The sequence below is a fragment of the Drosophila novamexicana genome, unplaced genomic scaffold (assembly GCF_003285875.2).
Source record: "Drosophila novamexicana strain 15010-1031.04,08,12 unplaced genomic scaffold, DnovRS2.1 tig00000121-arrow-pilon, whole genome shotgun sequence".
In the NCBI taxonomy this organism is placed as follows: Eukaryota; Metazoa; Arthropoda; class Insecta; order Diptera; family Drosophilidae; genus Drosophila; species Drosophila novamexicana.
This window is the reverse complement of record NW_020824773.1, coordinates 601321-629138: the sequence shown is the minus strand read 5'-3', so window position 1 is coordinate 629138 and position 27818 is coordinate 601321. Positions and strand designations below refer to the sequence as shown.

The 27818-nt window shown below is 42.0% G+C and overlaps 7 protein-coding genes across 9 annotated transcripts; 3 read left to right on the top strand and 4 right to left on the bottom strand.

The window, feature by feature from the left end:
• Positions 1 to 630: 630 nt before the first annotated feature.
• On the bottom strand, positions 631 to 3199 carry LOC115757875 (nuclear pore complex protein Nup75). The gene is made up of 6 exons (XM_030698314.1): positions 2961 to 3199; positions 1719 to 2905; positions 1319 to 1664; positions 1063 to 1253; positions 850 to 1006; positions 631 to 780 (listed from the first exon to the last, which is right to left on the bottom strand). The coding sequence occupies exons 1-6, from the start codon at positions 2985 to 2987 to the stop codon at positions 649 to 651; spliced, it is 2040 nt and encodes a 679-aa protein (XP_030554174.1). The 5' UTR covers positions 2988 to 3199; the 3' UTR covers positions 631 to 648.
• Positions 3200 to 3327: 128 nt separating this feature from the next.
• On the top strand, positions 3328 to 6808 carry LOC115757851. Its single transcript, XM_030698285.1, has 4 exons — positions 3328 to 4042; positions 4118 to 5104; positions 5379 to 6369; positions 6469 to 6808. Exons 1-3 carry the CDS (start codon positions 3628 to 3630, stop codon positions 6071 to 6073), a joined length of 2097 nt encoding a protein of 698 aa, XP_030554145.1. The 5' UTR covers positions 3328 to 3627; the 3' UTR covers positions 6074 to 6369; positions 6469 to 6808.
• A 1820-nt stretch (positions 6809 to 8628) lies between these two features.
• LOC115757898 lies at positions 8629 to 9389 on the bottom strand. Its single transcript, XM_030698343.1, has 2 exons — positions 9115 to 9389; positions 8629 to 9059 (listed from the first exon to the last, which is right to left on the bottom strand). Exons 1-2 carry the CDS (start codon positions 9288 to 9290, stop codon positions 8795 to 8797), a joined length of 441 nt encoding a protein of 146 aa, XP_030554203.1. The 5' UTR covers positions 9291 to 9389; the 3' UTR covers positions 8629 to 8794.
• Positions 9390 to 12617: 3228 nt separating this feature from the next.
• Positions 12618 to 13519, top strand: LOC115757908 (hepatic leukemia factor). The gene has a single exon (XM_030698358.1). It carries the CDS (start codon positions 12927 to 12929, stop codon positions 13503 to 13505), a length of 579 nt encoding a protein of 192 aa, XP_030554218.1. The 5' UTR covers positions 12618 to 12926; the 3' UTR covers positions 13506 to 13519.
• Positions 13520 to 15455: 1936 nt separating this feature from the next.
• LOC115757792 (WD repeat-containing protein 60) lies at positions 15456 to 19342 on the bottom strand. The gene is made up of 3 exons (XM_030698205.1): positions 19287 to 19342; positions 16809 to 18884; positions 15456 to 16751 (listed from the first exon to the last, which is right to left on the bottom strand). Exons 1-3 carry the CDS (start codon positions 19323 to 19325, stop codon positions 15723 to 15725), a joined length of 3144 nt encoding a protein of 1047 aa, XP_030554065.1. The 5' UTR covers positions 19326 to 19342; the 3' UTR covers positions 15456 to 15722.
• On the top strand, positions 18924 to 27724 carry LOC115757794 (major facilitator superfamily domain-containing protein 6). Of its 3 annotated transcripts, none has more exons than XM_030698209.1 (4): positions 18924 to 19183; positions 25704 to 25951; positions 26017 to 26162; positions 26228 to 27724. In XM_030698209.1, exons 2-4 carry the CDS (start codon positions 25891 to 25893, stop codon positions 27647 to 27649), a joined length of 1629 nt encoding a protein of 542 aa, XP_030554069.1. In that variant the 5' UTR covers positions 18924 to 19183; positions 25704 to 25890; the 3' UTR covers positions 27650 to 27724. The 3 variants fall into 3 exon arrangements, with proteins under 3 accessions (XP_030554069.1, XP_030554067.1, XP_030554068.1); XM_030698207.1 differs by lacking the exon at positions 18924 to 19183 and adding an exon at positions 19289 to 19367; XM_030698208.1 differs by lacking the exon at positions 18924 to 19183 and adding an exon at positions 24456 to 24511.
• On the bottom strand, positions 19642 to 23810 carry LOC115757793 (transferrin). The gene is made up of 5 exons (XM_030698206.1): positions 23675 to 23810; positions 23481 to 23589; positions 21680 to 22047; positions 21305 to 21607; positions 19642 to 21237 (listed from the first exon to the last, which is right to left on the bottom strand). The coding sequence occupies exons 1-5, from the start codon at positions 23684 to 23686 to the stop codon at positions 19861 to 19863; spliced, it is 2169 nt and encodes a 722-aa protein (XP_030554066.1). The 5' UTR covers positions 23687 to 23810; the 3' UTR covers positions 19642 to 19860.
• Positions 27725 to 27818: the final 94 nt, after the last annotated feature.

Genomic DNA, 27818 nt, shown 5'->3' with positions numbered 1-27818 from the left:
CATTGTTTCCCCTTTCCCCGCGCTAGATTTGTGTATGTAATTCCGTGTGTAGTCGTTAGTAAAGAACATTTGTACAAGGCCGTACGATTCTCATTATCATTAAAAAAGAAAATAAATGAACATATAGTAATTATATACCCTTATATAGTATACGGACTACTCCATTGTGCTCTGTGCGTTGTTTGTTAGTTCTTAGGTGCATAAACCCAAATCCTGTGCAGCTATAAACACATAACTTTATGTAATTACCTATAGAACGTTTTAGGTTTTTAATTTCGTTTTAAGTTCGGCTTAAGCATTTTAATTTGCCTTATGAAAATAAAAGAACCTAATCCTATAGATTAGAACGTTAAATTCTAATCTCGAATACAATATTATGTATCCAAAAATGCTTCAACTTCAAATTTATACATTTTGACATGCGTTGTGGCCAGTCTCTTTTGGCCAAAAGAGGCTGTCTTGGTCAGACAATTAGCGTTATTGGTACTTACAGTAAATAATAGCAGACAAAAAGAGGCACAAATTAACAAATCGTATGAAAACAAGAAATTAGTAATGCAATAAACGTTTACAACAAATTACGATTACGATGTATTTAAAAGCAAAAATATAAAATAAATTAAACTACAAAAAAAGTTTGCTTAAAAATCACATTGCGGGTGCTGTATTCTCAATAATCATAGCTCTGGACAAGTTTCGGGCACATGCCAAACGCATTAGATCCAGTATCTCCTCAACATTCTCCACACGGTAGTCCTGGAACACGGTCTTTGATGTTTGCTGTGCGGAAAAGTGGTGAGTGCAAATGGAAAATCTTTCCTATTGATTGTAATGTAAAAGCTTGCTTACATTATTAAACTTGGCAGTGTTTAATTTGTTGCGCTCTATTAACGGCACCAGCTCCATTTCGAGATGCTGTAATATAGCAATAGTTTCCTTGCAGAAAATCTTTGGATCTTCAGACTCCAGGAGCGGCAAGGCATCAATGAGCAGCGAGGGCCAAAAACTGTTATTAAATTGTGTATTATTCAAAGGGTTACAAATTTAATGAAAATTACTTACTAATCGGGCGTGATTTTCGAAGCGAGCAGGTTGATGAGCAGTTCGGCACCGGAAAGAAAGTCGCGTTGGCGATAAAACTCATAGAACTCAAAATACTTGGACAGAAATACTAAACGGGGCGAGACAAACATGCGTGCCCCAATACTCGTTATAACATCCGGACACAGCATAACACCCGTACTAGAATAGTGCTGCGGATTATAGTGCGTGTAATATATTAAGAGCACAAACAAAAAACAAAGAAAATGAAAGCTACCTTCAGTATAAAGTCGGCTACGGCTGTAACTAACAACACATCCTTAGAGCGAACTGCCCATTCCAGTGCGCTGCCATAGCGCTGATCGGAATACGCGCGCTTCGATAGCACTTTACAGATATCCTGCTCAACGTTGATCAGGCCGCGTTCCTTTGCCATTGCTATAATCTTGAAGGCTTGGCGCTCGCTCTTTAATGGAATGCGTGGCAGCAGCAGCTCAATGGCAGCAATACCCTCTTGTTTGCAACAATCTAAATAATCAATGCCCAGCTGCCAGAGATTGTGCGAGGTCATTAAAAAGCTGCCATACTCAAAGATCATCGAGTTTCGCAGCGCCGAGAGGTCGCTATGGGGTCAGACATTAAAAGGATGCATTATATTGTAGTGCCATGGTACTTACACGTTCTGTTGGTCGAAATAAGCCTTGAGCTGACCCGTGTGGTAGATCAAATCGATAAGATGTGTGGCAAACAAATGGCTGTCGTTGAGCTTTTGTGTATCGTAGATGAAGAGCTTAACATCGTGCTCCATCAGCTGCATAACCATGCGACTCATTTGTGTCATCTCCCAGTCGGGTCGTAGCCCTAGCCAGCGGTTAAGCCAATTACTAGCAGCTATGCGCAGCTCAAAGGGCTTGCACGCGGGCCTCGTGTATAGCAGATAGCCGGGTAAAAATTCATACCAGTCCTGCGACTTGAGCAGTGCCGCATCCCAATGCTCGTTACTGCCCGAAACCAGGTGCATTATCAGCTCTAGCTGCGGTTCGCTGGCAAATACATGTGCAGTCAATTTTCGCTCCAAATCAACATGCCAGTACTCCCACTGGGAGCAAAACTTTTGCAATGCATAGCCATCTGTATAAACCGGCATCGTTTTAAGCACCTGCTCAGCTGTTTGGAAGGCGGGCTGGTTAGATTTGCGATTCTGCGAGAGTATGGCACGTGTTACATCTAGTTGGCCGAGCATTATAAGCGTTTTCAACGTATCCCAATAGCTATCGCACTCGCTGGCCTCCTCGGCCATGAGCAACAAATCAGTGGCATGATCTTCTGTATTGGGATAATGAAAGCGCGTCCACTCCAATAGTTGGGGGACAATCAGTTGGCTGTGCTGCTGCTGCATGTAAAGTATCTCAAACAGATGCCACAGACACTCGATTGCATAAAAGGACATGATGGCGTCCGTATAGCGTTGTTCCCTAGACTCATTTTCTTCAACTTCCGGCAATTTCTTCGCTTGTTCCAGTTTCTCTAGGCAGCAGCGAATTACGCTCCGATACGTTCGCGAAATTTTTATGTATTCTATTGTTTTTTTTGGGCCCCCCTTTGAGCCCTGGCCAAGTGCTTGTAGCGTTGCAAATGTGGCATTTGTCTCAGCCAGCAAACTGCGAAGCAGCGGCTCCGTGTAGAGCGTCGTCTCCTGAGCCATATAAATCAGCACCGCCCCCTCGCCAGCCGTTTCGCTTGGTACGTCACGTGTACTCCATTTAACCGGCCGGTAAGCGCTCAGTGCTATTTTGGAGCCGCCTGGCACAAATCTTGCGGTAAGTGTGTTGCCGCAGCGCATGGCGAGTGCATCGCCAAGTTCCTGGAAATTAAAATTATTGATTGGCGTATTACATATATTTGTAACAAAAACTTACGAATTGTGGTACGGTATCCTCACTCATATTAAATTCTTAAAACTGTAATCTTAACAAAACAACTGCCAAAAGCGAGCAAGCGCGTTTTTGTATGCGGCATATAAACCAGTGTTGGTAGAGTGTCGGTGTAGTGTAGTGTTGAGAATGTGTTGGCAATGTATCGAGTATTTAAAAAGGCCAGTATGCAGATACAACTTGCAACGGTCTTTTCACCATCTTATGGAAATCAACGAGTTAAGACCTTCTTTGTAGTTCTTGGCTCTTTTTTAAAATACTTTTAATCAGAGGCATAGAAATTTTAAATGTGTCCAAATCCAAAATTCTATAATAGGTTTTATGTTTGAATGCATTTTATCTTAAAATATTTTAAGTTATAATCTTTCCTAGGAAAAGCCACACACCAAGCTGCATAATTTATTAAGCAAACAGTTTTTAGATCGTCCATGCAGCATTCAATGCACTGACTGGTGTTAACAATATGTTTAGTTGCTTACAGCTGTTAACGTTTACTGCTACTGCAACTAATATTAAGATTCTTTGGTGCTGTTAACGAGTGAGAGTGTTGCCAGTCCGAAATAGTTTCCATTGATGCCTTGCCGCTAGCTCTTAAAGTTCTTTAAATTGGCGGTTCCGTTTTTATCCATACAAATCGTAAAATCAAAACAAAATGGAAATAGACGATCTTTCGGCGATTTTGTCGCTGTTTGAACACAATGTGAACAAATTACGAACAAATTTAAGTGCCTATCAAGTTGAAGTAGATGCTGTACGTCAGACGCTTCAAGAAAGCTGGTCGCATGTTGGGCGCGCAGACGGTCGCATTATTTCCGTTCACGATGCCCTCCTAGGCAGCGTGAACGAGGTCAACGAATATATAATCAAATTGAATTTACGCATCAAGCTGAACGGAGCATTTGGCATTTTCAAGAATGTGGATGCCAAAGAAGTTCTTAATAATCTACGGCGAAAATCCTTGGAGCACAACAATTATAAAGTGAACCACACAAATCTGGATGGCATCGAGGTGGGCGAGCTGGACGTACATTCAGTAGGCGCCAAACAGTCAGAAACAGAGTTCAAAGGTGATGCATTACAGCTTGTAACGCCAAAGCATTTTAATAATAAAACAAATCAATATACGTATGACACGCCCACAGCTCGCAAAGGCTTAAGTAGGACTGCCCCATTTGTGCGGCTTGCTACAGCACAGGAACATGCTAAGCTGGAGAGCCCCTCAATTCCAGCTGCTCCCACTGCTCCACCTAAACTGCCCATCCCTCCACGCCAGGCAAAGCTGCTGCCACCCAATGGCGGCAGGCAAATGACAAGCAATGAAACGTACGATCAGCTGTTGAAGAATATAAGTAGCTTTGCCGAAGACAGCATTGTGCAGGTTACAATGATGCATCTCAATATTGCGGAGAATTGTATTTTCGTGGCAAAGTGGGGTCTGGAATCAACGCCGTTAAAAAAGTTGCTGGCGTGCCAAATGCCAATACAGGAACTAAACCAGCTGCCCGATTTTGGAGAAATATTTGCTGTCTATGATGCTCAGGAGCAGATAATACCACGTGTGGTGATCAATGCACACACTGAGGGCGGCGGCTACGATGCCTATTTACTGGACTATGGCGAACATATTCACTTGGATGACGAAGAGGTAATCTTTGCGCTACCCAATGAAGTGAAGATGCTGCCGGCCGAGGCTGTCAGATGCTTTGTTCGCAATCGGGAAGTTGGTAGCATGCGTCGGTTTACCTATAAGAATGTGAGGGTGCGTGTTTTGGAGAACAGTGGCAACGATCTAGTGGTTGACCTCATGGAAGATGGACATCCTGAAGAAAAGACACAGTCATCAAACCGTTTTGCCAGCCTTGAAAATACTCGGAAAATCAATTTGGGTATAGATTTAGAAGAGCAAGCTAAACCCAAAGAGACCAACATTGTAAAAGAAACGCAGTCGGCAAAAACTGAACAACAATTAGCAGAACCTACTCTAAAATTGTGTCCAGCAGATTTGGAAATGCTAGAGAACATTGAGTGCGGCACCAGTGATGCGCTCAAGGCGGTGCTGGGCTTTAAACCAACAGATGATCAACGTATTTGCCGCCATTACGATCCAAAGATCAAAGGCTGCTTTAAAGGTAAGCGCCCAAATGTTTTAAACTCTTCAAGCCTTTCACAAATGGATGCAACATATGGCTCAAAAGTTGTAAGGCTTGGTTTCAAGTCGCAAATGGGAAAACTGTTGATTGCCACTTTTAATATGATCGACCTGAAGATCATTCTCAAACATTTAAGTAATTTTAAGATAAACCGATTTGCAAATTCATTTGAAATGTGTTTCTTAAGAATTGTTTGTAGATATTTTATATGCAGGCCTGTCGATCATTTAAATTTTGTATTATTTGTTTCCAGGAACTAACTGCCGCCTGTTGCATCAGCCTTTTGCGCCACATGGCGCTACCAAGGACACCGAGCTGGTTGAAGCATTGCCTGACAGCATATATGTGTCTCCGGCGCCCAGAGATTTGGGGAGTGTGGTGCGCGTGCTCGTCACGTATATCAAGAGTCCAACCCAGGTGTATGTGCAGTTTGTAGATGACCTGCCGCCGCTGGTTTGGAGCAAGAAAGAAGTGCCCGAGTCGCAGTGCAAATTTAAACGGTCGCCGCATGTGCTGGACTTGGTGATGGCGCTTTACACCGATGACTGTTACTATCGGGCGCAGATTATTGACGAGATCGACGGGGTATTTAAGATCTTTTATGTGGATTATGGCAACACGGAATTTGTCACCATAAAGTCGCTTGCACCGTGCAGCGATGCCATCAGCCTGAAACCGTATCGGGCCAACAATTGCTTGATTGAGGGCGTTAAGCGCAGTTCCTTGGCTTCGCAACAACAAAACGCCGAGTGCGTAGAGTTCCTTAAAAGTATAATTCTCAATTCAGAGTTCGATGTAATGTTGATTAGCCATATGCCCGATAATGGGTATGTGATCAAGTTCTTGGATCGTTATGCTGATGTGCCCAAGCAGATGATCAAACGTGGCTACGTGGAGCCCACCACCGATAATCTGCAGCACAGCGACAACAGTGTAGAACAGGCCTGAACGAACACTAACTATAGTAGCATTTTCTTTACCTATTATTAGTAACAATTATAGCTTGTAAAATTCAGTATCTGATGAGTTATTCGAATGCAGCAGCGTCATGTCGGATGAGGAAAGCGGCGGAAAATGTCGCCAATGTCGAAAACTTTTGAAAAGTCGCATCAGCTGGGTAGTTTTTATTTGCTTAGCCGCATTAGTTATGACATTGGGCTATGTGCTTTACCCGAAAAAAACGTAAAATACAACTAATACGCCATGGAGGAACCTTTTATTTTTTTTTTGCAACTTCTGCTTATGTAATTATGAAAAACATATGTTTATGAATATATATATATATATACAATTGGTTTATGCATTATGCATTGATATATTTTGCATACGTCTTCAATTTCAAGAAATCTACTGTCTATGGGTACTGAGGCGAAAACATTGATTTGGATGACGAAAGGTGTATCTTTTCGCAGCCCTTTGAAGTGAAGGTGAAGTTAACAGATGCTTGGTAGCATGCATCAGTTTACCACCTATAAGGATGTGAGCGTGCGTGTTCTGTGAGTGTTGGAGGATGGACATCCTGAAGAAAAGTCGCCGTCATTAATCCTTTAGATTGTGATCAACTGCTCAGATCAATGTTGACGTGCCCAAGCAGGTGATTAAGCATCAAGGAAACTACCATGGATAGTGGGATTTGGGGTAAGCCAGTTGCTACGTCCAGATAGAAGCAAATTTAAAATTTTAAAGTATAAATATTTTATATAAACAATTTTGAAAGCAAAACAATTTGTGAAATTGACCCAGACGCTGGCGATGCAACAAACAGAATCTAAAAGATAACCATGTAGTATAGGTAGATGTGCTTCATAATCCTAAGATTAACAAGCTGTCGTTTTGCTATATGTCTGCAAGTTTACAGATCTTTTAAAGTTCATAGTATTAGTATTTACTTATATAGCACAAGACACTGCTGTGCAACGACTTTCAGAACTGGACTATATCCATGCAGTATCTATCAGTTCATTAGATAAGTCTTGATAAATGCATAGAGCTGTATGTCAAACTTTTGATTAATGGTAAAAGGCGCCCCATTAACAGTCATTAAAGCATAACGACAAAAAATCATGGTCTCGAGCTAAACTGTTGTCGCAAAGCTTGAAAACTAAAACAATAAAATAATAATACTAATTTCCCATAATGTGCAAAAGCAAAAAACCAACAGCAGTAAAGTTTTGGTCTGGTTGGTATCCAGGCTCGAGTTCGGTCAGGTCGTCGTCGCCGCGGGTGCTAATAGATTATGCCGCAACGATTAGAAAGGCAATAAATAACACCTGGCGGAGATCACATGCGTGTACGGCCAACATATCGGGTCACATGGGGAAGCACAAAATGACGACCCGCTCGCTTTGTCCTGGTGTTGACAATTTAAATGTTTTAGCAGCGAACAAACCCAAAGGGTAGAGTCTTTGTGTCATTTCAACTTAGCCCAGACTTATCAGGGATATGCCGTGTTGTGAATGACAACAACTGCATAACGGCGTATTTTATGTATGATGGATACTTGAAAGGACTTCTCAATATTTTGATTTTTCAATATTTTCTAAAGTAACTTACCAATTGAATTGAATGATTCCACCTTTGACAGCACGGATATATCTTCTTTCATGCAGTAGACAGAATATATTCACATATATTTTTAAAAGAATTTCTTGTGGAGCATTTATTTATGTTATCAAAATGTTTATTCAAGATTAAATACCTTTCTTTGTTCACATTTGCCTGAAGGTTTTTCATAAAATGTTGCAGCTCGTTAATGCAATGTTTCATGAAAATATCGTGGAAAACAGAATATTTGGCCAACTAATTTTTCGACCTATTCTTCCTATAGTGCTATTTAACGAGAACCTAATTTTCGACCGATCGTTCCTTAGGCATCTATATGATATAATGTTGCGATGTTGTTTTTCGAATGTACATGAGGGGCAAAATAATTGCCGAGTTAGGTAAATAACAAAGAATTTAGTTACGTACTGCCTCCAACTACCTCTGCATCGTTTCAAGACGATGGCTTTAAAGCTGAGACTGGATTGACGAGATAGACGATATTTCGCCTCTACAGTTGATGGTGATCTATAATAGAATATTTATACTTCATAGGGTCGGAGATTTCTATGTGTTACATATTTCATACAAAAAAATAAAAAAATAATATCAAGACCGTTGACCATTTGACCATTGAGACAACTCTTTTTAGTTTAACAAATGATTTCGAGCTAAAATAAGAATTTATATTGTAATATTGAACTTGGGATGGCAGATGAAATAAGGTTGAGCGTTTACGTTAGTATTCTGTGAAGCACAAAATCATATACACACCTGCTGAGACCACCCTACACGATAATTACATTAGTATTAAACATAGGGTTAAGTGTCAAAAGGATGAGGAGACCCTTGACATATGTTCCAAACCAGGCAGCACACATAATGATGATGAGCCTGAACCACCCTTCGTTTGCTCAAAACAAATAAAACCCACATTTACAGTTTTTGGTACATTTATTTAATTTTTTTTTTTTTTTTGGTTTGAACAATAATTTTGATGGACTGAGACACAAGAACGCAACTATTTGAATTTCTAGAGTAGTTCGGGCGTTGCGGGGAACACACAACGTATAAACGAAATTGAATAACAAACAAACAAAACTTGGCCTGCTGCATTTGGCCTTTGGCCTAACAATTGGAGCCACGCCTGTTGCACTTGTGGCGCTGACTGTTTAGGGAGTTGCCCCCGTCCAGGATGTCGGAGTTGACCTTCTGTAGTTCGGCAATGCGCTGCCAGGTGGCGCAAAAGTGCCGCACATTGCGAGCATTGGCCAACTTGGCAATGGGCCCCAATGTGCGATAGCCGTTATTAATGTAGCGTATAAAGCCCTTGGCCGACAAATCCATGACAGCTGTCTTCACTTGAGCCTCCAAATCGCCGCAGGCAAATGATCTGCAAAAGAATGGATCACAAACTCAAGCTGAATGTGCCCTTATGCAAAACTCACTCCTTCTCCAGCATCTCCACAATATGTGTCTCCTTAATGCCATTCACATATTTGGGATGATCCTGAAATATGCGCACCATATCCATGATATACAGTGGCAGATGAATGTGATAAGAGTTTGAGTGCATCATCAAAGTTGTTGGCTCGCAGTCGCTTATGGGAGTCTCTTCACACATTTCGAATAAGAATTTACTTTTACTGTTTGCACGACTTAAATATTTAGTTATTTGCTTTTCTGGATTTAGAATATATATATATTAGATTAAGTTACTATTTGAGCATAAATTTTGTGGAGACAACTAAAGCACTGCTAATGATACCATTGGCAACGTCTACTGGGTTACAGCCCTCGCTCTAAGTGCTAATGTCATCCACTTACAGGTGTCATTAACAGTTTGTCCAGCGATGTTTGCTTTCGGTTTGCTCTTCAATTACCAGCCGGAGCCGAACAAATATTGTAACAATTACATGTTCCTTTCTTGTTTTTTTTTATTACCTGGTAATTTGAATAATATATAAATAGAGCTCTCCCAAATCCCATTGCATTAGCTGGCGGGTCGCGTTCCCTGGGGTGTGTTAAGTGGCAATGAGGCATTTGGGCAAGTAAAAGGAATTTGGTTTCGATCTCAGGGCCCAAACCTTGTAAATGTATCGGGGACTTAATTGTTGTTTACATTGAAAGTAGGCATAAAGGATATATTAGTTTTGTGCGAATGTATGTCTCAGATACTGTACATTAAGAGCTAGAGAATTGAAACTTGTAAAATAAGTTCTCCTTTGGTACGCACAGATGAAGTTGGTTTCAAATGATCGATACCTTAGCCCGTTTCCATGAAATTGATAAATCTCAACATTCGTATTCCCTGTATTAAGTATATGTCGGAGCTAAAAAGAGCTGGACAAACAAATTTACTATGATATTATTTTTGGTGCTATAATATGTGCTTTGGTATTTTCACACACACACGCTCTCATGCTATCCTTAAGCCCTGTAAATCTCATTAACTTCGGTCTATAAGCAGCCAAGTTATTCAAGAACGCATTTCATAGTGTGGGGATAAGGGAAGAAGAAGCACAACAGCACCATTAAATCGCATTAAAATCGGAGAAGATTATTGTAGATTATTCTCAGAGTTTTGCTCGATCTCTGTTTGGTAGCAAGTATAGGATTATATTTTTATTTTTAGAATAGTTTAAAAATTCTAGTTTTAATCTTAAAATATATCTCTATCCGGGCTTCAGGGAATTTCCTAGTCGGGCACTTCCAACTGGAGCAATCATATTTATTTTTAATAGATGATAATTTTCTATATGTGCACAATTAATTGTCAAAACACAATGTACAGCAAAGTATAATGTCGACTTTCCTTCTATGGCTAAATCTCCTTTGCAAGAAATTTTTTTAAGTGCAGGATTTCCATATAATTGCGAAGCATCAGTACAGACTTAGCTTAGCATTGACTTATTTCTTTTTCTTACTTAAAGGTTGTTTTATCTAGAGCTTTTCTTTCCGGCTTTACTTGAAGCATTGTTGTTTTGATTTCAAACCTACCTTGAATTAGTTTGTTTTCCAATTCTTAGACCAGCCTGGTCGTTATGGCAATATCTCCATTGGGTTAGTTGCTATAACTAGAATTTTATAGTACTTATTTCCCTTGCCTTGTCACCGAATCCGCAGGATCTCTTGCGTAATGGATATTCATACATGCCAGACATGCCAGACTGTGCACGCAATCGTTTTTACCATACTCTAGCTTTAACTTTCGAACACCGTAAAAGACACAATGATACCCCCAAAACCAGGACAGTCAAAGGGTTAACTATGGTACAACTTTTGCCAACAGATAATAATATTAGCGCATACATTATGAAATATTGTTAGGATGCCACCGTCAACTGTCGCTGACTTCCGGTTGTGGGCGGGGACGACCAACTGGCAATTTCTTTCACCCAAACAGGTGACAGTTTCTCAAAGTAAACGGGTTGAAGAAGACCCACGACTGACATGTGGTAAAATGCTTTATGGGTAAGGTTATCAAAACTTAGTGGCAATTACATTGGTTTATTTGTTTCAGTCATGCTCAGAGAGCAGTTGCACAGAGCTTTTGATGGCTTCATAAGTTAGATTAGCTAAATTGAGGGCTGACTTGCCATTTTTGGGTCTATAATTACTATAAAACCAACTTCCTATGCTAACCGAATATCTTGTTCCGAGTAAGTTATATGTTCTGTGCCTCGACAGGAGCTTTACCTTTGTGTTAGGCCACTTTCATAGGTTGCAAAGGCTCTTGATTGACAGCCCACGTGACTTGTCAATTTTACTTGGGCCATAGTTGGCGAGAGACCACAATATATGTAAGGATATACTTGCCTACAGAAGAGATAATGAATTAATTTCATAACTAAAGAAACTTGATTATAGATTAAATAATTTAATGTTTTTCTTTTTCAAATTATGTACGAGTACTTCTTCTTCTTATCCTTGACAGATCTCTATTACTTTAATGAACCAAATATTTTTCAAATTTCGTTGGGAAAAACTGTGTACACATTTATTTCTAATAGGGGGAATGGGGGTATCCGAATTATAAAATATTGTATATCTATGTTTATTCTACAATAACATATATTCCAAGTAGGGTGTATCTAGATTCACAATTTAGGAATATTCCTTTCAAAAAGGATTATCTCCAAAAAGTGATTTCGTTGCAAAAAAAAAAACGAATTGAAATTGTCTGGAAAATCTTTGAAAATAATCACAGGATAGTAAGCAAAAGTGTTTGATGTAATTGTTTTCCACAAATTTTCATTATGAAAAGGTAGGGTAAGAAATTCTGCTTCCCAGCTTTTATAATAAATCAGTCAATCAGTCGATCCATAAATAATTTGTTTATCCTGAGAAATAAAATATAATATATAGAACACACACACAATACATTATCATTTCCCTGCTTGAAATTGAACATATTTAAAGACCTCTAGTAGTAAAATTCATGTACTTCAATTCGTGCTTCTCGGCTCTCGAGTGCACTTTAACCCCTATTGGGGCGGGCAATTACAGCTATTATTCTTAATCGTAATGTTTCATCTAAAAAATGCTGGTCGATGAAAAGCGCAACGGTACATTCCTTTATGGTCGATTTCCAAGCCCCCATGTCCAGCTAGATGCCTACCCGCCCATTTCCATGTCCATTCGATCATTCTCATTGGTTGTTGAAAAAAGTTTCCAGCCCTACGTTGAGCCATGCTGCATAATAGTTGGCCAACTCATATAACCCTGTCTGAACTCTTGCCCATGTTAGGTAACACCCCCAACGAAATCAGAAATGTGGTCAACAACTTTTCATATTCCTGACATTTTTTTTGGCTCCTGTCTAAGCGGCGGCTTTGAGGGGGTGGCTAATCAGACTAACCAGTTATATGAAACCCTTATAACTGTGCTGCAAAATAAATGTCATTCAACATGGAAAAGTGTCATGTATTTGACGAATAATTACCGTCAACATTGCGTGATTGGCTGAATCAACCGGAAGGCGGCCTGTGGCGCTATGGCTTAGATTTAGTCCCAACTGGGTTGGGGTTGGGCAAGGCCCGTTGGGGCTGCCCTCTGTTTATACGTATGTGTGTGTGTGAGTGTGTGTGTGACAATAACCTATAATTATCTAGCAGCTAGGCAGTCAAACCGTAGGCAGGTGGCAGTGTGGACGGTTGGGCAAACTGGAAATACGCGCCGCAGGCTCAGAGACAACGCGGCACTCGGCGCGAACGGAACTCAAAACTCTTTGTCGCCGGAGTTCTGGGAGTTGCTCAAAATGTATTCGCCCGCTAAATCGCCCATAGTAGATGTTACCGAAACCATCTCCCTGCACAGCGAACTGGACATTGACCTGGAGCCAAGTTGCAACTCAACCCTCACGATACCCGCAACGCATAGTCTGCGCATGCCGCTGCCTGGACTCGCATTGCCCAGTCTCTTGGGCTCCAAGTCAAATGGCGGCATTCCTGGTGCTACGTTACCCGCCTTCGAATATATTGCGCCGCCGAATCATGCCATGCAGAGTCTTGACTTTCCGCTGATGGAGCTCAACCGCGTTGGCATGTTTCCAGGCTTTTTGCATCGGCGGGCACGTGGCGAAAAGCGACCTATACCAGATGCCCAGAAGGATGCCAAGTACTATGAACGACGCAAGCGCAACAACGAGGCAGCCAAAAAGTCAAGGGATGCTCGCAAAATACGCGAGGATCGCATTGCGTTCCGAGCTGCGCTCCTGGAACAGGAGAACTCCATACTGCGAGCCCAGGTGCTTGCCCTGCGCGATGAATTGCAGACGGTACGTCAACTGCTGGGCGCCACAACTTCCGGCATGTTGGGCGTGGCCAGGCAAGTCTGATACCATTCCTGGACATCGGGCTGTACATAGAAGTGAAATTGTGTTTTGTGATTTATAGTTATAAATAAATTTTTAGATTATATATAAGGGAAAAAAACTGATTCCTTTCCGCGCGAGGTTCAACCAGTGAAATATATGGTTGAAGGTAAGCCGAATTTTACACCTTTACCAATTACCCAACTAATTCGCCTGGGAGTGCCTGACTAGGAAATACCCTAGGCCCGGTGTCTAGCTGCGCCCATATACTTAACAAAAACATTCACAAATAGGGCACAGAAAAGTCGATACAGACGGACAGATGGACATGACTTTATCGACTATATATATAATTGATGGGATCTAGGATCCTTTCTTCTGCCTGTTACATACATTTGCAACATGTTGCTGCAGCTCAAGAATTCTATGAACGACATTACATCGGGATATTTCGAATGGTTGATTTCCCCTTTAAAGTTGCTTCGAGACCGTATTTCAGTTCAATCCTGTTGCAAAAATACTCGCAATGCTAGTTGTCAATCGTAGCGTCTTCACTTGTGGAAATAATTTTAAAAATATAGTTTTTTCTTACAAATATTTATCTCTATCAGCTTTTATTTTGAGTTATTTTAGAACCGTCTTTGACTTAGATGTAAGTTGATAAAAATGTGACTTTTTACAAAAAGGAAATCATTTTTTCAATAAAAGTTAAGCAAATTCCTCTAATGGCGTTTTACTGGTTTTTGTTCTGGTTTTTTTTTTTCAAAATTATATTATTAATTCCATCCCTATATTGAAGTCGAACAAAACTAAACAAGAACGTTGTAGTCGAATGTGCTCGACTGTAAAAATCCCCTGTACACTGCAGTCAAAAAACCTTTATGTTTTTGGTATATCATATATACGCTATGTACCGAACCTCTTGTACATAGCGTATATATGATATAATAATTTATTTAAATAAATTAATTTATATGTATGCTCGTTAAAATTGTGTTATTACAAAGAAAACATTTCTTCAAGGCTCCTCAGTTGTAATTTTTTTCCTTTTTAATGGGAATAATATATAGCTCAATACAATTATCGTAAAAAATGTAACGACGAAAATTATGCAGAAAATTTTCTTCTTACGTGGTGAACAACCAAGATGTCGGCGAAATGATTCGGGGACTTCCACAGACGGCATGCTGCTGCTCCTGTTCAACTAATATATGGAAAATACTAGTGTATACTTCAAAAGTGTTCATACTTATACAGATATTATTAATAAGTAAAGAAAATGCTACTATTTATGTTGTTTGATCGGACCAGTTCTATGCTGTTGTAACTAACTAAGAACTTCACCTAATTGTGACAAACTCAGTGTTCCCCAAGTCCATTTAATAGACCTTATGTACCCCCACGAAATCCTCAAAGATCTGCACAGGATAGTAACATTCATCGGAGTCAATTGCATCCATCATTCTTAATCACTTTCGGAAACCCCAACTCCTACTTTAAAAGCTGGAGACTTGAAAGACGTAGGTTATCCAGTAATCTGCGCAGCACGTTTATTGATAATTCGGCCATTTCTATGATATCGATATCGCAATGCTGTCTTTCGATCTTATTTCGGAGACATATAATTTGGCTTGAAGTCTTTTGTATAGTATACACAGATCACCCCTCGTTCCGTAAAAAATTGAAAATAAAAAAAACATCTTTTCTTGGGCTTTGGTATCTTAACATATTTGGGTACCATAATTAATGCTCTGAAAATATCATGAAGATCGGGCCTAACGAGCAAGTAGCCGATTAGCAGCTGGTATCTTCGGTGTTCTTAAAATATAATACCCTTCTAAGCCTAAGGACATAGGGTCATCCCATGTGGGCGGCAGATATTTACAGAGGGGCGGTAAGGGGTTCACAAACAAGAAAAGACTATGATTATTTAAAAGTTAAATACTTTTTTTGAATATTCAGAGAACAACTTCAAGGGGACGAAAAAAATGTACGAGCCACTACTATATTAGCTACATAATACGTAAAGTAATGTCCGTGAAGATATACATACTTAAAAACATATAGTAATAAGTAGATCTAAATTTTCGACCGACAATTCATGTCGTAGCTATATCGAAAGACCGCATAAAAGGTATAATGGGCATACTAATAAATAAAGTTATGTAAAGAGTAAGGATAAGAAAACAAGTTTATTTCACTGCTGTTCAAATCATTTGAACAAATTCATGTTCTAACAAACTACAAGTTGACGGAGTGCATATGCACCTTACCGTCAGCCGCAAGCACCAACAATTGTTGATTCGTTGAGGAGCTGCTCGACGCAGCAATGTCTGCAACAGGCGAGCTAATCTCCAGACCAGCATCCGTAAGTTCGCGATCCAAATGAAAATCGTAGGTGCGCACAGAGCCATTAGCTAGGGAAAACAGCCGCCAACCGTCGCTGGACTGAACGAGCGACTGAACCAGATGTTGGCGCAAGACGCTGCCACTGAGCAGCAGCTGTTGGTCAAAGACTAGCAGCTCGTAGGCGCGACGCGGCTGCTGCAGCAGCTGCAGGGCGGTATTCGGTCGCGCATCATAGTTACCGCTGGCGCTGTTGTCCATCTCCTTTTGCTCAAAGGAGCGACGCTCATTCAGTATTATATTTTGTATGGCGCAAGATTTGCCCGTTTCGGGCTCGTGTTCAATAGTTGGCTGCGGCATAGCTGTTGTGGGCCGCTGCAGACGTTGACGCTGTCGCTGATTGCAGTTTAGTATCATGACGGAGCCATTCGACAAGCCCACAGCCACAAAGTACTCATTGGCGAGCACGCAAAGCGCCGTGGGAAATAGAAAGCGACTCTCATGGAGTCCGATGCGTGTGAAGCGCTCCGTCTTGAGGCTACGCGTGCAGCACAGCACAAAGTTACGATTAGTGCACACGTAGATGAGATCACTGCCTGTATCGATGCTGCTAAAGCGTAATCCTTGCAAGCCTTGGCCGGCGAAGGCAGTCGTTAGTGTCTGCGTTTCGTTTAACTCGCGCAGCAGCTCGTCACTGTAGATGTTGCCCTGGAACAGAGACTTGGTCTTATCGTAGGCGGTTTGGTTTCGATTCAACAAGCGGCGTTCCAGATAGCCACGCAGATCGCAGCTAGCCGCTTGAAGCAGCTTCACCCTTGCCCAGGGTGACCTGTACTCGTTAGAGCTGGCTGCTCCGTAGCCTCGCAATCCGCTTTCCACCAATGTCCAAATAGTGAGCAGTCCGGAATCGTTAAGCGCTGCGTACTATGGAAAGGAAATGCAAGTGGTCAAAGCTGACATCATATTGAATTGCCAACTCACCTGAGTATCCTTGTGTGTCAGTGCCAGACTGCTTTCCAGTCCTATGCCTGATGACTTGGGTGCTGGTCGAAAGCTGCGCACATCCACAACGGCACCTAGATCTAAGGCAGTTAACTGTTGAGCGTCCATACTGGGCACCACGGATTGAGTGGCCGCAAAGTGTGTCAAGTTGCCATCAAGCTTAGAGCAGTAGCTGTAGGTTTCCCGCAGGTCCCACATGGCCATACTGCCGTCACGTAGTCCAGCAACAATGATGTCGGGAGCCTCACTGCAGAAGGTCACGCGACACACCTCGGCCCAGGTGGAGAGCAGGCGCAGCGGTTTGCTGGGATCCGTAAGAGACCACACCATCAGTAGATTGGCGAAATCATCGCGATACACATCGGACTGCGGTGGGCATTCGTGCACCGTGACTACCAGCTGCTGCTGCCCGGAGCTACCAAAGATGCGACGAACACGCAGCGCATTAAGGAGGCCGGTCTGCAACAGCGGCACATGGCGCGGCGAACGAGTTGGACAGTTGGTGTTGAGTACTTTGCCTAACAACAGGGATGCTCTGTTCAGAAATACGCCCAAGCGCTCCAAGTCGTTAGGCTTGGCCAAACGCTGTCGTTGCTGTTGTAGAGTGCGATGTTGTTCTGCCTGACGCAGCTGCTCCAAGCGCGCCAGGCTGCTTTCAAATGGATCATTTGTCTGTGCTGAAAGCAAGTCAAGCTCGTTGCCTGCATCACCGCTGCAGCTGAGCACCAGCTGACTACCATAATACGGCGGATGTTGTGTCCAGCTGGTACGCATGTGCAGCTCCAGAGTCTGGCATTCGTTGTCCATGTGCTGGGAGTGCGTTTGTGTGGCCAGCTGGCAGGTATTTAGCTTGCCATAACTTTGCATGTAGCCCTCATAGCTCAGCGGTTTCATCTCGAAGAGCTGGTAGTCCAGCTGATCGAAGCGCAGCTTGCGCATTAGCTCTAAGCCGCGCCTGGTTATGACAGGCCGCGCCACAAAATCCACATAGCCGCCGTAATGCACATCCGCTGTCGACTGACGAACGATAGGCACTTCCAGAGCTGCCGCCACGCCATAGCTGCTAATGCCAGAGTCCAGCTGGTCAGAATTGGCCATGCTGTTGGTATCGAAGCTGTCATATGGCTGCGGCGCAGCGGCACGTGGCTGCCGGCGTGATTGCATGTCATAGTGGCCTGAATCCAGTTTTCTCTCCAGCTCCTTGTCGCGCTGAATGACAGTAATGGGATTTTGTGTGGGCTCTGAGTCTTCCTCATCATCTTCGTCAGATGAGTCAACTGTCAGGCTGACATCCGCTGCTAACAACTCTGCCTCTGCATTTTCTGCTACTTGACTCTCCTCCTCCTCCAATTCTTCCTCTTCGGGCGTGCTGGCATCCGTCTCAAAATCCGATTCATAGGATTCAAAATCGTCGGAGTAATTATCTAAGTCATTTGTAGCTTCCGCTGCCTGCTTTTTAGCTGCCTCAAAGTTTACCTCAAATGCAACGGGCTGTTTCACTTGTTTGATCTGCTTTAGAACTTCCTGTTCACTACGCTGCTTGGCCGACTCTCGTTTAAGCACAACTACTTCCTCTGGCTGCAGGGTGCGTGAAAAGGAGCGCGCACGTGGCGGTTGCCTGTCCTCCTCGACTGTATCCACTGGCCCTGCTCCAGCTGTTGCTTGTTTTGGCTGCACTCTGCGCTTTTGCGGTGGCGATGACACCGTCACACTATGGTACGTGTCCAGCACCGCATTCGGCTTGGCTTTGCTGGCATGCGGTAGTTTGGCAGCACGCAATGTGCCTGTAGCCTTCGTTGCGGGCACTGGGGTTGCTCGTTTACTCGTTTGAGGAGCAGCCTCACGCTCTTTGTTTTTGCTTTTGTGCAACGGCGGCGGTTTTTTGGTGGTTGTTGCGGTTACTGTTGCCTTTGCAGTCTTTGTGGCTTTTCGTAGGCCTTTTTCGCTATCAATACTGTCCTGTTGCTTGATTTTTTCCGAGCTGCTTCTTGATGTTGCAGTGCCCACACCTGTTGCAGGCGAATTGATAGCTTTGCGCTGTGTTTCATTTCTGGGCTATAAAAGAAACACAAATATTTCTCCATTTAAAACAATGCCACTGTAACGCTGACATTACAGCTGTTCAGTGTGCGTTTTGCAACACTGATCAAAATCCAAAGCAAGAAAAATGCTCTTTCAATAAAACGATCAGTGGTTTTCTCTCTCCAGCCTGCTCAGACTGGTTGCAGTTGAACAAACATTAAATTCAATAAAAATGTGTGCGTATGTGTACATATTGTGCATGAGAATGTTTTCAAGAACTGCTTATTTAATCCAGTGGCAAGTGCAGTAACGCAGTTTTCTTTGTGTTCCGAGTGCGTAAATCAAAGCTACAAGAATTAAGCAATATGCGCCATATAAATTAATTGGGTGCAAGTACAAATACTTGTGCTTAAAGTGTGCAATATTTTTTCTTACGTTTGCTTTGATCGCCGTACGCGTTGAACTCTTTGACATTTTACGCCCCCGACGAATGCTCTTCGTTTGTTAAGTAGACACGTATGTTTAATCAATTGTAATTGTTAATTCAGCTCATTGCAAAAACCTATTTTGTTGTGTCTAGTTTAATTGTTCACATAGCAACCATTCATGTAGCATAGCAACAAGAACAATATAAACAGCTGATGTTCAGTATTTGGAAAGTTTGAATAGAAATTATCGATAAGCAATTTGCTTATATCTGTAATTAAATAAGTAGTGTATCTGTATTCGAATCACAAAAAGTGGTCGTAATCTGCTTTCACACCAAATCCCAAAACCTCTCCGCTTGACAATGAATATAATTTTTGCTTTGATGTGAGCTGCATACCTTTTGTTGCCAAGAACCGCAGCTGAAGCCTTTTGCAACACTGAATCAGTGAAGCATTTGTTTGTTTTTAAAATTTCTTGTATTTGGGTTTCCTAAAATAATTTAGCTTTATATGTGCGCATATACAAATTAATATCACAATAACTAAGGTTCCTTTTGTGCACTTGAGTATGACTAAAATGATTAGCGTTGCAGCAGACCCAAAACGCCAGCAACCAACACCAAAAGAAAGCAACTGTCGCTGGCTAAATGCGCTCCGCTGTCGTAGCCTTCGGCATCGTAATACTGCGCCGTGTAACGCTCATAGACATGCTCCATGGAACGCTTTGCATTATCCCGCAGCAGCTCATGCGCGCTCAATAGTGCATCTGTGCTGTCTTTGAACAGAATGTCGTTTCGCTTATCGAATATGCCGTAGAGCGAAAAGGGACGCGTCTCGCTCTTATATTTTTTGCCAAATAGATGATCCATGTCTCGCAGCGAGTTGTAGATCTCATTGTGCCGAGTTTGCGACGAATTGTGCGTCATTAAATGGCCACGCGGTGCCCAGTGCAGATAGCAGTACTCAAAGCTTGAATGCCGTTCAATTCCGCCGTAGGGACACAGCAGACGGTAAGACTGATGCTTACCAGGCGCCAGCCAGTCGGATGTTAAATTGCCGCTTACGTATTTCTTGTAGACGTCGGAGCTGAGGAACGCCACATCGGCACCCTCGGCCAAGCAGCGGAATGCACCCTCATCGCCTTGATAATGTAGTGGGCACTGACGGCCACGATGCGGATGCCATATGCAGGAGTTGTGATTGAAGTATGAGTGTAGCGAGTGCACGCTCCCTGTGGCGTTCACGATAGTTTCCAGGACGGAAAGATGGGCAGCGCCCTCATAGCTTGGTAGGCAAGCGCGAGCGCCTTTCAAATCCTTAAAGCTTTTATACTTGGAATCCTTGTGCACCAGCGCAATGGTTACGTAACGATCGTGCATTTGTTCCGCAAACTCAAAGAGCAGGGGCGTCAATTTGTAATCTCTCTGTGCCTTTACACGCTGCTCATGACTGACAAGTAGTACATCGGCGCTTTTGTAGCGGGTATCATCCATACACTGTTCCAAGTTAGTTGTGCGTACACACTGAATGTTTGGCTCTACGCCATATACCTGGGCTGCCTCCTGCAACCAGGAGCACTTAATATGCTCGATTATGGACGTTGTGCAGACGACAATGGATCGTGGTGGATTGCACTCTGGGAAACTGTAGGCCGACTGAAAGCCAACAGCCTGATCGAGATAGTCATCTATGGAGATGACATTGTCCAGAGGCACCGTAAAAACATGATATGTCTCAAGCAGGCTGAGCAACGCGTTCTGCCAACTCTGCGGCTCATCGTGTGTGAGTCCTGTGACAAGGCGCTGCACCTGAGCGGCATGCGAGCGCCGTGCAGCAACCACAGGCCACGGCTTGGACACCCAGATGCAGGGACGGGTAACATTAATGGGCTGCAAATGTCCGTCCGGACAAAGATAGCTGTATTTCTCAGGATCGTCCTGTGCCTTCAGACCCGCCAGCTATAAAATGTAAAATGTAATGTTTAGCAAAATTCCCATCCAAAGTATATAATTATATGCTACTCACGCCGAAGTGACTGCGTGTGTCATCGAGGCGTGCCCAGGAGACGCTTCCGCCGCCACTGGTCAGACAGTAAAGTGTGCCACGCCGGCCCCAATGCTTGTCCGTATCATCGCAGCTATAGGGATCATAGCACATTTGACATAGGGATGGATAACGATCCTTTAAAATGCGATCTTGTTTACGATCTGGCACCCAGGGACCCGCCTTGCAGCTGGGTCCAAAAAACCTAGCGGAGGCAGCAATGCGATCCTCAGTTAAAGTTAGCTCAGGATTGCAGGACTTGGCCACCAATGCTGACTCGAAATACTGCAAAAATTATGTTGTTATATACAAAGTGGAAGTGGACTTTGTTAATCGGTTAATTGTTTCTTTTCTTACATTGGCCAACACCTCGGTCCAGTGGTTATCCAAGCCATAACCAGGATGGCACAGCTTAGCGCCATGCAGATCATTAACTGTGTGTATACCGGCATTGTTATCCACTACGGCAACAACTTCGTACTCAAATGGTGACTCGTGTGAACGCAGTTCGCTGGCAATTAAAATCTCCACACTATCCCAGCGAGCTGCCACCAAATCCTCGGAGGTGAGCACACCAAAATGTGCAGTTCCCTTGTGTATGCGTCGCACACAGTCCAAGCGATCCACGCCAATAACGCACTCAATGTTACTCGTGGCCGCCAACAGTGGACAGAACTGGGGCGCCTTACGATAGATACCTCGGGATTCGACCACACAGACGCGCACTGGACACGAGAGAGAAATTAATGTGAATATGAAGAAATAAAAAGTATAACCTTTAGCATTCCGCTAAAAGTTTAATTCGTTTTGTGTGTGATTGAGTCGTTTATTGCGTGCAGTTTTTCGGAAACAGAATCTGGAATTAAAAACTCCCCTGCTGCATTAAAGCATCTGCAACCGGTTTGCTGCTTTACTTTTTTTGCATTTTGCTCTCGGCTTGGAAATCTCTGATATCATGACAAATACGCAGAACTCGCAGCTAACAGTTGCCATGTGACTTTAAGAGAAATATTTCAATTTGGGGTTTTCGCCAGTGGAGCAAGCAGCCAAGGTCGACGCGTGTCCGAACCCCAATTTGTTACGAAACTCTTCGGAGACAGGTTTTCGGCTTGTATGCGGATGAGTTACAGCTGACAGCTTGTAAATATATATATATACATATATTGGGTATATATATAAATTGGGTATAAATATTGGCTGACGTACTTTAAATGACTTTTCTAATGTATTAAAATATTATCAATGTGGTTTGAATACATAAAACTGAGCACTTGAACAAGTTTGAAAGCTAATAGCTAAAACTTGAAATAAATATAAGTTTCAAGTCTGCATCACATTCTTTTTTAAGATAATAATTATATTTTATCTCAATTCCTCATATTGAATACTCTACTTTGTCATAAATGTTTAGTGAAGATTTATAAAACTGCTAATAAAAGTTGGAAAATCGTTTTTTAGAGCAATACATTATTCATTCATTACTGGGGGCACATTGTCATTGCAGCTTGCGCTAATACTTTTGATGAGATTCAGATATTCAATCTTTAATTTCTTAAGTGTATCCGATAGCGTGTTCGCGCTTCGGTGTGCTCAATATCGCTAGTGTTTCTTGTTTTTTATTTCACTCCATGAAGGTCGGCCGGTGTATAAACAGTTTATTTTTTTTTAAAAGAAATTTTTAAGTTGTTTGTGGATTAAACTTTTTTTTTGTGATTAGCATATGTTAATACATTTTTAGGATTTTGTTGTTGTTGAAATAAACATATCTTTCAGTCGGTTCTGACGTTTTTTTTAAATACTTTGGTTCTTGATTGATGTGCATTTGTGTTTAACACCACTTTTTAATTTTTCTTTGTTTAAGATCAGACTTGTATATATTATAGCTACCACAGCACTTTTAATAAATTGACTTTCAAGTGTATTTAGTGCTTTAAGTCTCTTAGATTGATATTCTGTGTTTTGTTGAAGACGAATAACATTTTTTCGTTTTGTGTAATTTAAAAAAAAAACGCTACTACAACAGATTTTGTAATAGATTTGCATTTAATCGGTTTGTTTATTCAATAGAGTTAAATAGTTCATAAAATTCTCACACATTAAACAAGGGCACCAATTAAATAATATTCCATGCATTTCTATGCCCTCAATCTGGACTTACATTTGCCATCATCGAGTGGTTCGACAGCCTGACAAGTAGTTATTGATATGATCAGGAGAAATGACCAAATAAACATTGATATCAGCGGCCGCATTGTTGTGTAGGATGTCTATTCAAAATATTTTAAAATCACTTTGATTTAATGAATGTTAATTAGTCGCGCTATCAGCACTCGGGCCACAAAGAACGCCTACCAATATTAACATGCATATGCATATAAATATGTATATTCCTTTATATGCGACTAGGCAGTATAAATATATATGTATATTGGATGTGCTTAAGCTGAGAACGCGCTGAGACTCAGTCGACCACACGCGACGGACGAACAGCGGCGACTGTCTGACCGCCTCCGTTGGGGCTTACGTCGTCAGCTGCGGATGCAACGAATAAAACTTGTTTCAATCCGAGATTCAAAAATCATCGCACGTAAACAAAAGCAACGCACAGCCGCTGACTCAGACGCCGCTTGGGCTATACCGGGTTTTAATGGATTGATCAGAATCCGTGGGAGGTGCGTAAAGGGGAATTACACGGCCAAAGATCTAGCCCGTCCGGCTTTCATGGGGGCCAAAAAACCCTGCTAACCAAATAGATTTTAAATAACTTAAAAAAGTATAAATAAAATCATGCATTTATTTCCGATTATCTATCTCGCAATTATACTCTCGTGCCTTATCAATGCTGGTGATTTCTCCTAAAAACCTTATAAGTATTATAATTATTGGGGTATCTGAAGTAACTAAAATAAAAAAAAATAGTCTGTAAAATACATATACAGATTGTGTATCTAGCAATTATAATCTCGCAACTTATCAATGCAGCTGATTTCTGTTTATAACTTTTCAGTGTGTAATATTATTGGCGGCCTGCTTATCAGTCCGCGCAGCTTATCGGCGAGCGTCTGCCCCATTTCCAGACTGTGGGGCAGGGCACAATTGTCGGCGACTTGCAATATCAGTCGTATCTGGCACTTTGCGGCGTATCAACGCCTTCAACTTGATCTCCAGTCTCCAGTGATATTCCAGCGTGTAATTAAATTCTCAACTTATTCTCTATTAAATTATATGTCATAGTCGAGCTGTGAAAGTGTGCCATTGTATTCGAATGCTTAGCTCATTTTTGATGGGTTTATTCAGTCGCAGCTTCTACAAGTTTTCATAGTACGCGCATTCCTATGGCTTCCCAGTTGTTATTGACTTAACTAGTTGACGTTCTCTCGCGATTTCTGTGGATTCGGATTCGTGTAAAATCCCATTATATTTCCATTTTATAATTTCGATTCGTGTCTTAACTACAGTGGAATTAATAGTTCTCTCAAATAATATCTTCTCTGCTATTTAAATTACCAGCGACTGTAACTCCAAGGCCGTTTAATCGGCGCACTTTTTGTCTATATTGTTTTTGGCTTTTTTTTTTTGGTCGTAAATAACCTTTTATTTTGGCAATTAACTTGCCGGCAGTACCGAGCGTTTATCGTTTAATTTTTGTGTGTCAAGTTTACTGTGTATACGCATTGTATTTATTATATAAATATATATATATTAAACCGGTTTCGAGGCACACACCTCTGTTTATAGGTGCGTATATTGCATTAGGCTTGCATCACAAGCGCTTTACGCTTTGATGTTGCTTTGTTTTAATTATGATTGAATTAGTGCAATAATAAATATACTATATATATCTTAACAGTGATTATGGCTTGTGGAAAGAAAGAGTGCTTGAACTGGAAGTAAATACATAATTATTTTTAGTCATTGAAAAAGATTTTTGAAATTATTTCTAGTCTATATATTCAATTATTGTCTACATTAGCTATCACAAACAAATTTTCCACCCGATTGTAATCCACTTATCAACCTGCCAGCAGACGACCCAAAGGCGCTTAGTGCTATAAACTGTATATATATCCATATGAACTGTAGTATTTGTCTGAATAATAAATAACACGCTTTTGTTTATGCTAAACATCTATACAGACATCTATAGCATGCGTGCTATAGATAAGATTTGCACGTCTTTATAGCTAATATTAATACAATTATAACTGAAATAACTTTAAATATGTTTGAGCTAATAAAACAATTAACATTAAAATCTTATCTTTATCATATTTTATGCTGGCCCTTTGTTACAGACTGCTCTCTGGAAACGATTAGATAAGACTTTTGGTTCGCACATAGCAACATAGAATGTATAATATGCCTATTCTTAACTTCACAGACTCTTGTATGCTCTACAAATTGCCGGCATACTCGATGCATTAACTATGGTCCCATCAGCTGAGGTGAAACTAAAACAAATAAAGATTACGACGCCGGTGCATGGAGTCGTCAAACTGTGATATACTTTTGTGAAATTCTTTTTATATATACTATATATAATATATATATTGCATACTTCTGAGACAATGGCGCGAATAAACAAGCGCCTGCTGCCCATTAAGGCGCATTTCTTCTTCTTTATGGCGGGTAATTATAATTAATCTAATAAATAAATCTATGTTTAAATAAACCAATTCTTAACTGACTTTCAGCAATGGGTCCCATATTGCCGCAACTCCCAGTGATAGGCAAACAGATTGGCATTCCACCAGATATTATGGGCTATATATATGCCGTATTGCCCGTTCTCTATGTGCTTGCCAAGCCCCTTGTTGGCTTTCTGGCCGACTATTTCATAGTAAGCCGCACGAAAGTGGAATCTAAATTCTTACCTTAATCTAAAACCGATTTGATCCTCTGCAGAGCCTGCGCAAGTTCATCTTTATGGCATTGATTGCGATTATGACATTGGCTTATGCTGGCTTCTATTATTTGCCCAGTGAACCACATGCCATTGATCTGAACGAGACCAGCGTACAGTGGACAGTTACATTGACACAGGAGCCGCTACACTGTCCGCCAGAGGTTTCTGCATCTGATGCCTATTGCCAGGCAACGCGCCAGGCGCAGTGCAGCCAGGGGAACTACACCTTCCAGACGTTGATTGTGGCACCTCAGTCTGGCGCAGACCTAATCCTAGGCCCCAATCTGCAACATGGGAACGACAGCTACTTTATCTGCCTGACTGAACTGACACCGGCCATCTATTGGAGTAACACCAGCTTCGACTGTCAAGTGGAGTACATCGCCAGCTGTATTTACGGCAGCGGCACGTTTTGGCTCTTTGTCTGCTTGCTGTTCATCGGCACGATTGGCTTTAATGTGACCAATTCCATATCGGATGCCTGTTGCTTCGATTTGCTGGGCGAGGAGGAGCAGAGCAAATATGGTGCACAGCGCGTTTGGGGCACCATTGGATTTGGTGCCACCGCTCTGCTAGCTGGAGTTGTGGTTAATCTGTGGACCTCGGATGCTATCAAGAGCTTAACGCCAGCTTTGATTATAATGGGCGTGTTTAGTGTGCTGGATTTGTTTAGCGTGTCCAAGCTGAAGATGCCCAAACTGGGCGGGTCCGAGTCCATATGGAAGGATGTATGGGAGCTGGTGCGTCAGCCACCGATTGTTACCTTTCTGTTTTTCGCCACCATGGCAGGCATTATTGACTCCTTCATCATTTACTTTATGTTCTGGCATTTGGAAGAGGTGGCTGCTGAGACGGGCTACATGGCGGACATCAAGCTCATCGAAGGGCTTGTGGTGGCTGCCGAGTGTCTGGCCGGTGAGGTGCCATTCTTTTTCTACAGCGGTAAGATTATCAAGAAACTTGGCTATGTACACTGCATGAGCATGTGCTTCTTCTTCTATGCGGTACGCTTATCGCTCATATCCTGGATACCAAATCCCTGGTATCTAGTGGGCGTGGAGCTGTTCTTCCAGGGCATAACCTATGCCCTTTGCTACACTTGCATTGTTGCCTATGCTTCGGCAGTGGCACCACCCGGCACCTCAGCCACTGTACAGGGTCTCATGGCGGGCATGGATGATGGGCTGGGCTTCTCCATTGGCTCACTTATTGGGGGTATTATGTTAAAGCGTCTGGGCGGACGTGAAAGCTTCAAGTATTTTGCCATAGCTGCGATTTGCACCTGCGTGGCGCACATTGTGATGCGCCCGTTGTCCAGAAAACGCCAATATTTGCCCAAAAGCGGGTATCAAGTGCCTGCGGGGCAGGTGGAAAACGAACTCAAGCCGATGTCGTCCCATGAGCTGCCAAAAGTATATTAGTTCTAGTTCCCTTTTGTACTGTTGCACACGTTTTTATATCATTTTCTAACGCATACCCAATTAAAAACTTGTTTCCAAGTTGAATGACATTTACGATTGTTTTATTTGCACAAGTGCTCTTAATTTTTGGAGCACACGCGGCGCAGACAACTTTCAAGAGGCATATTCA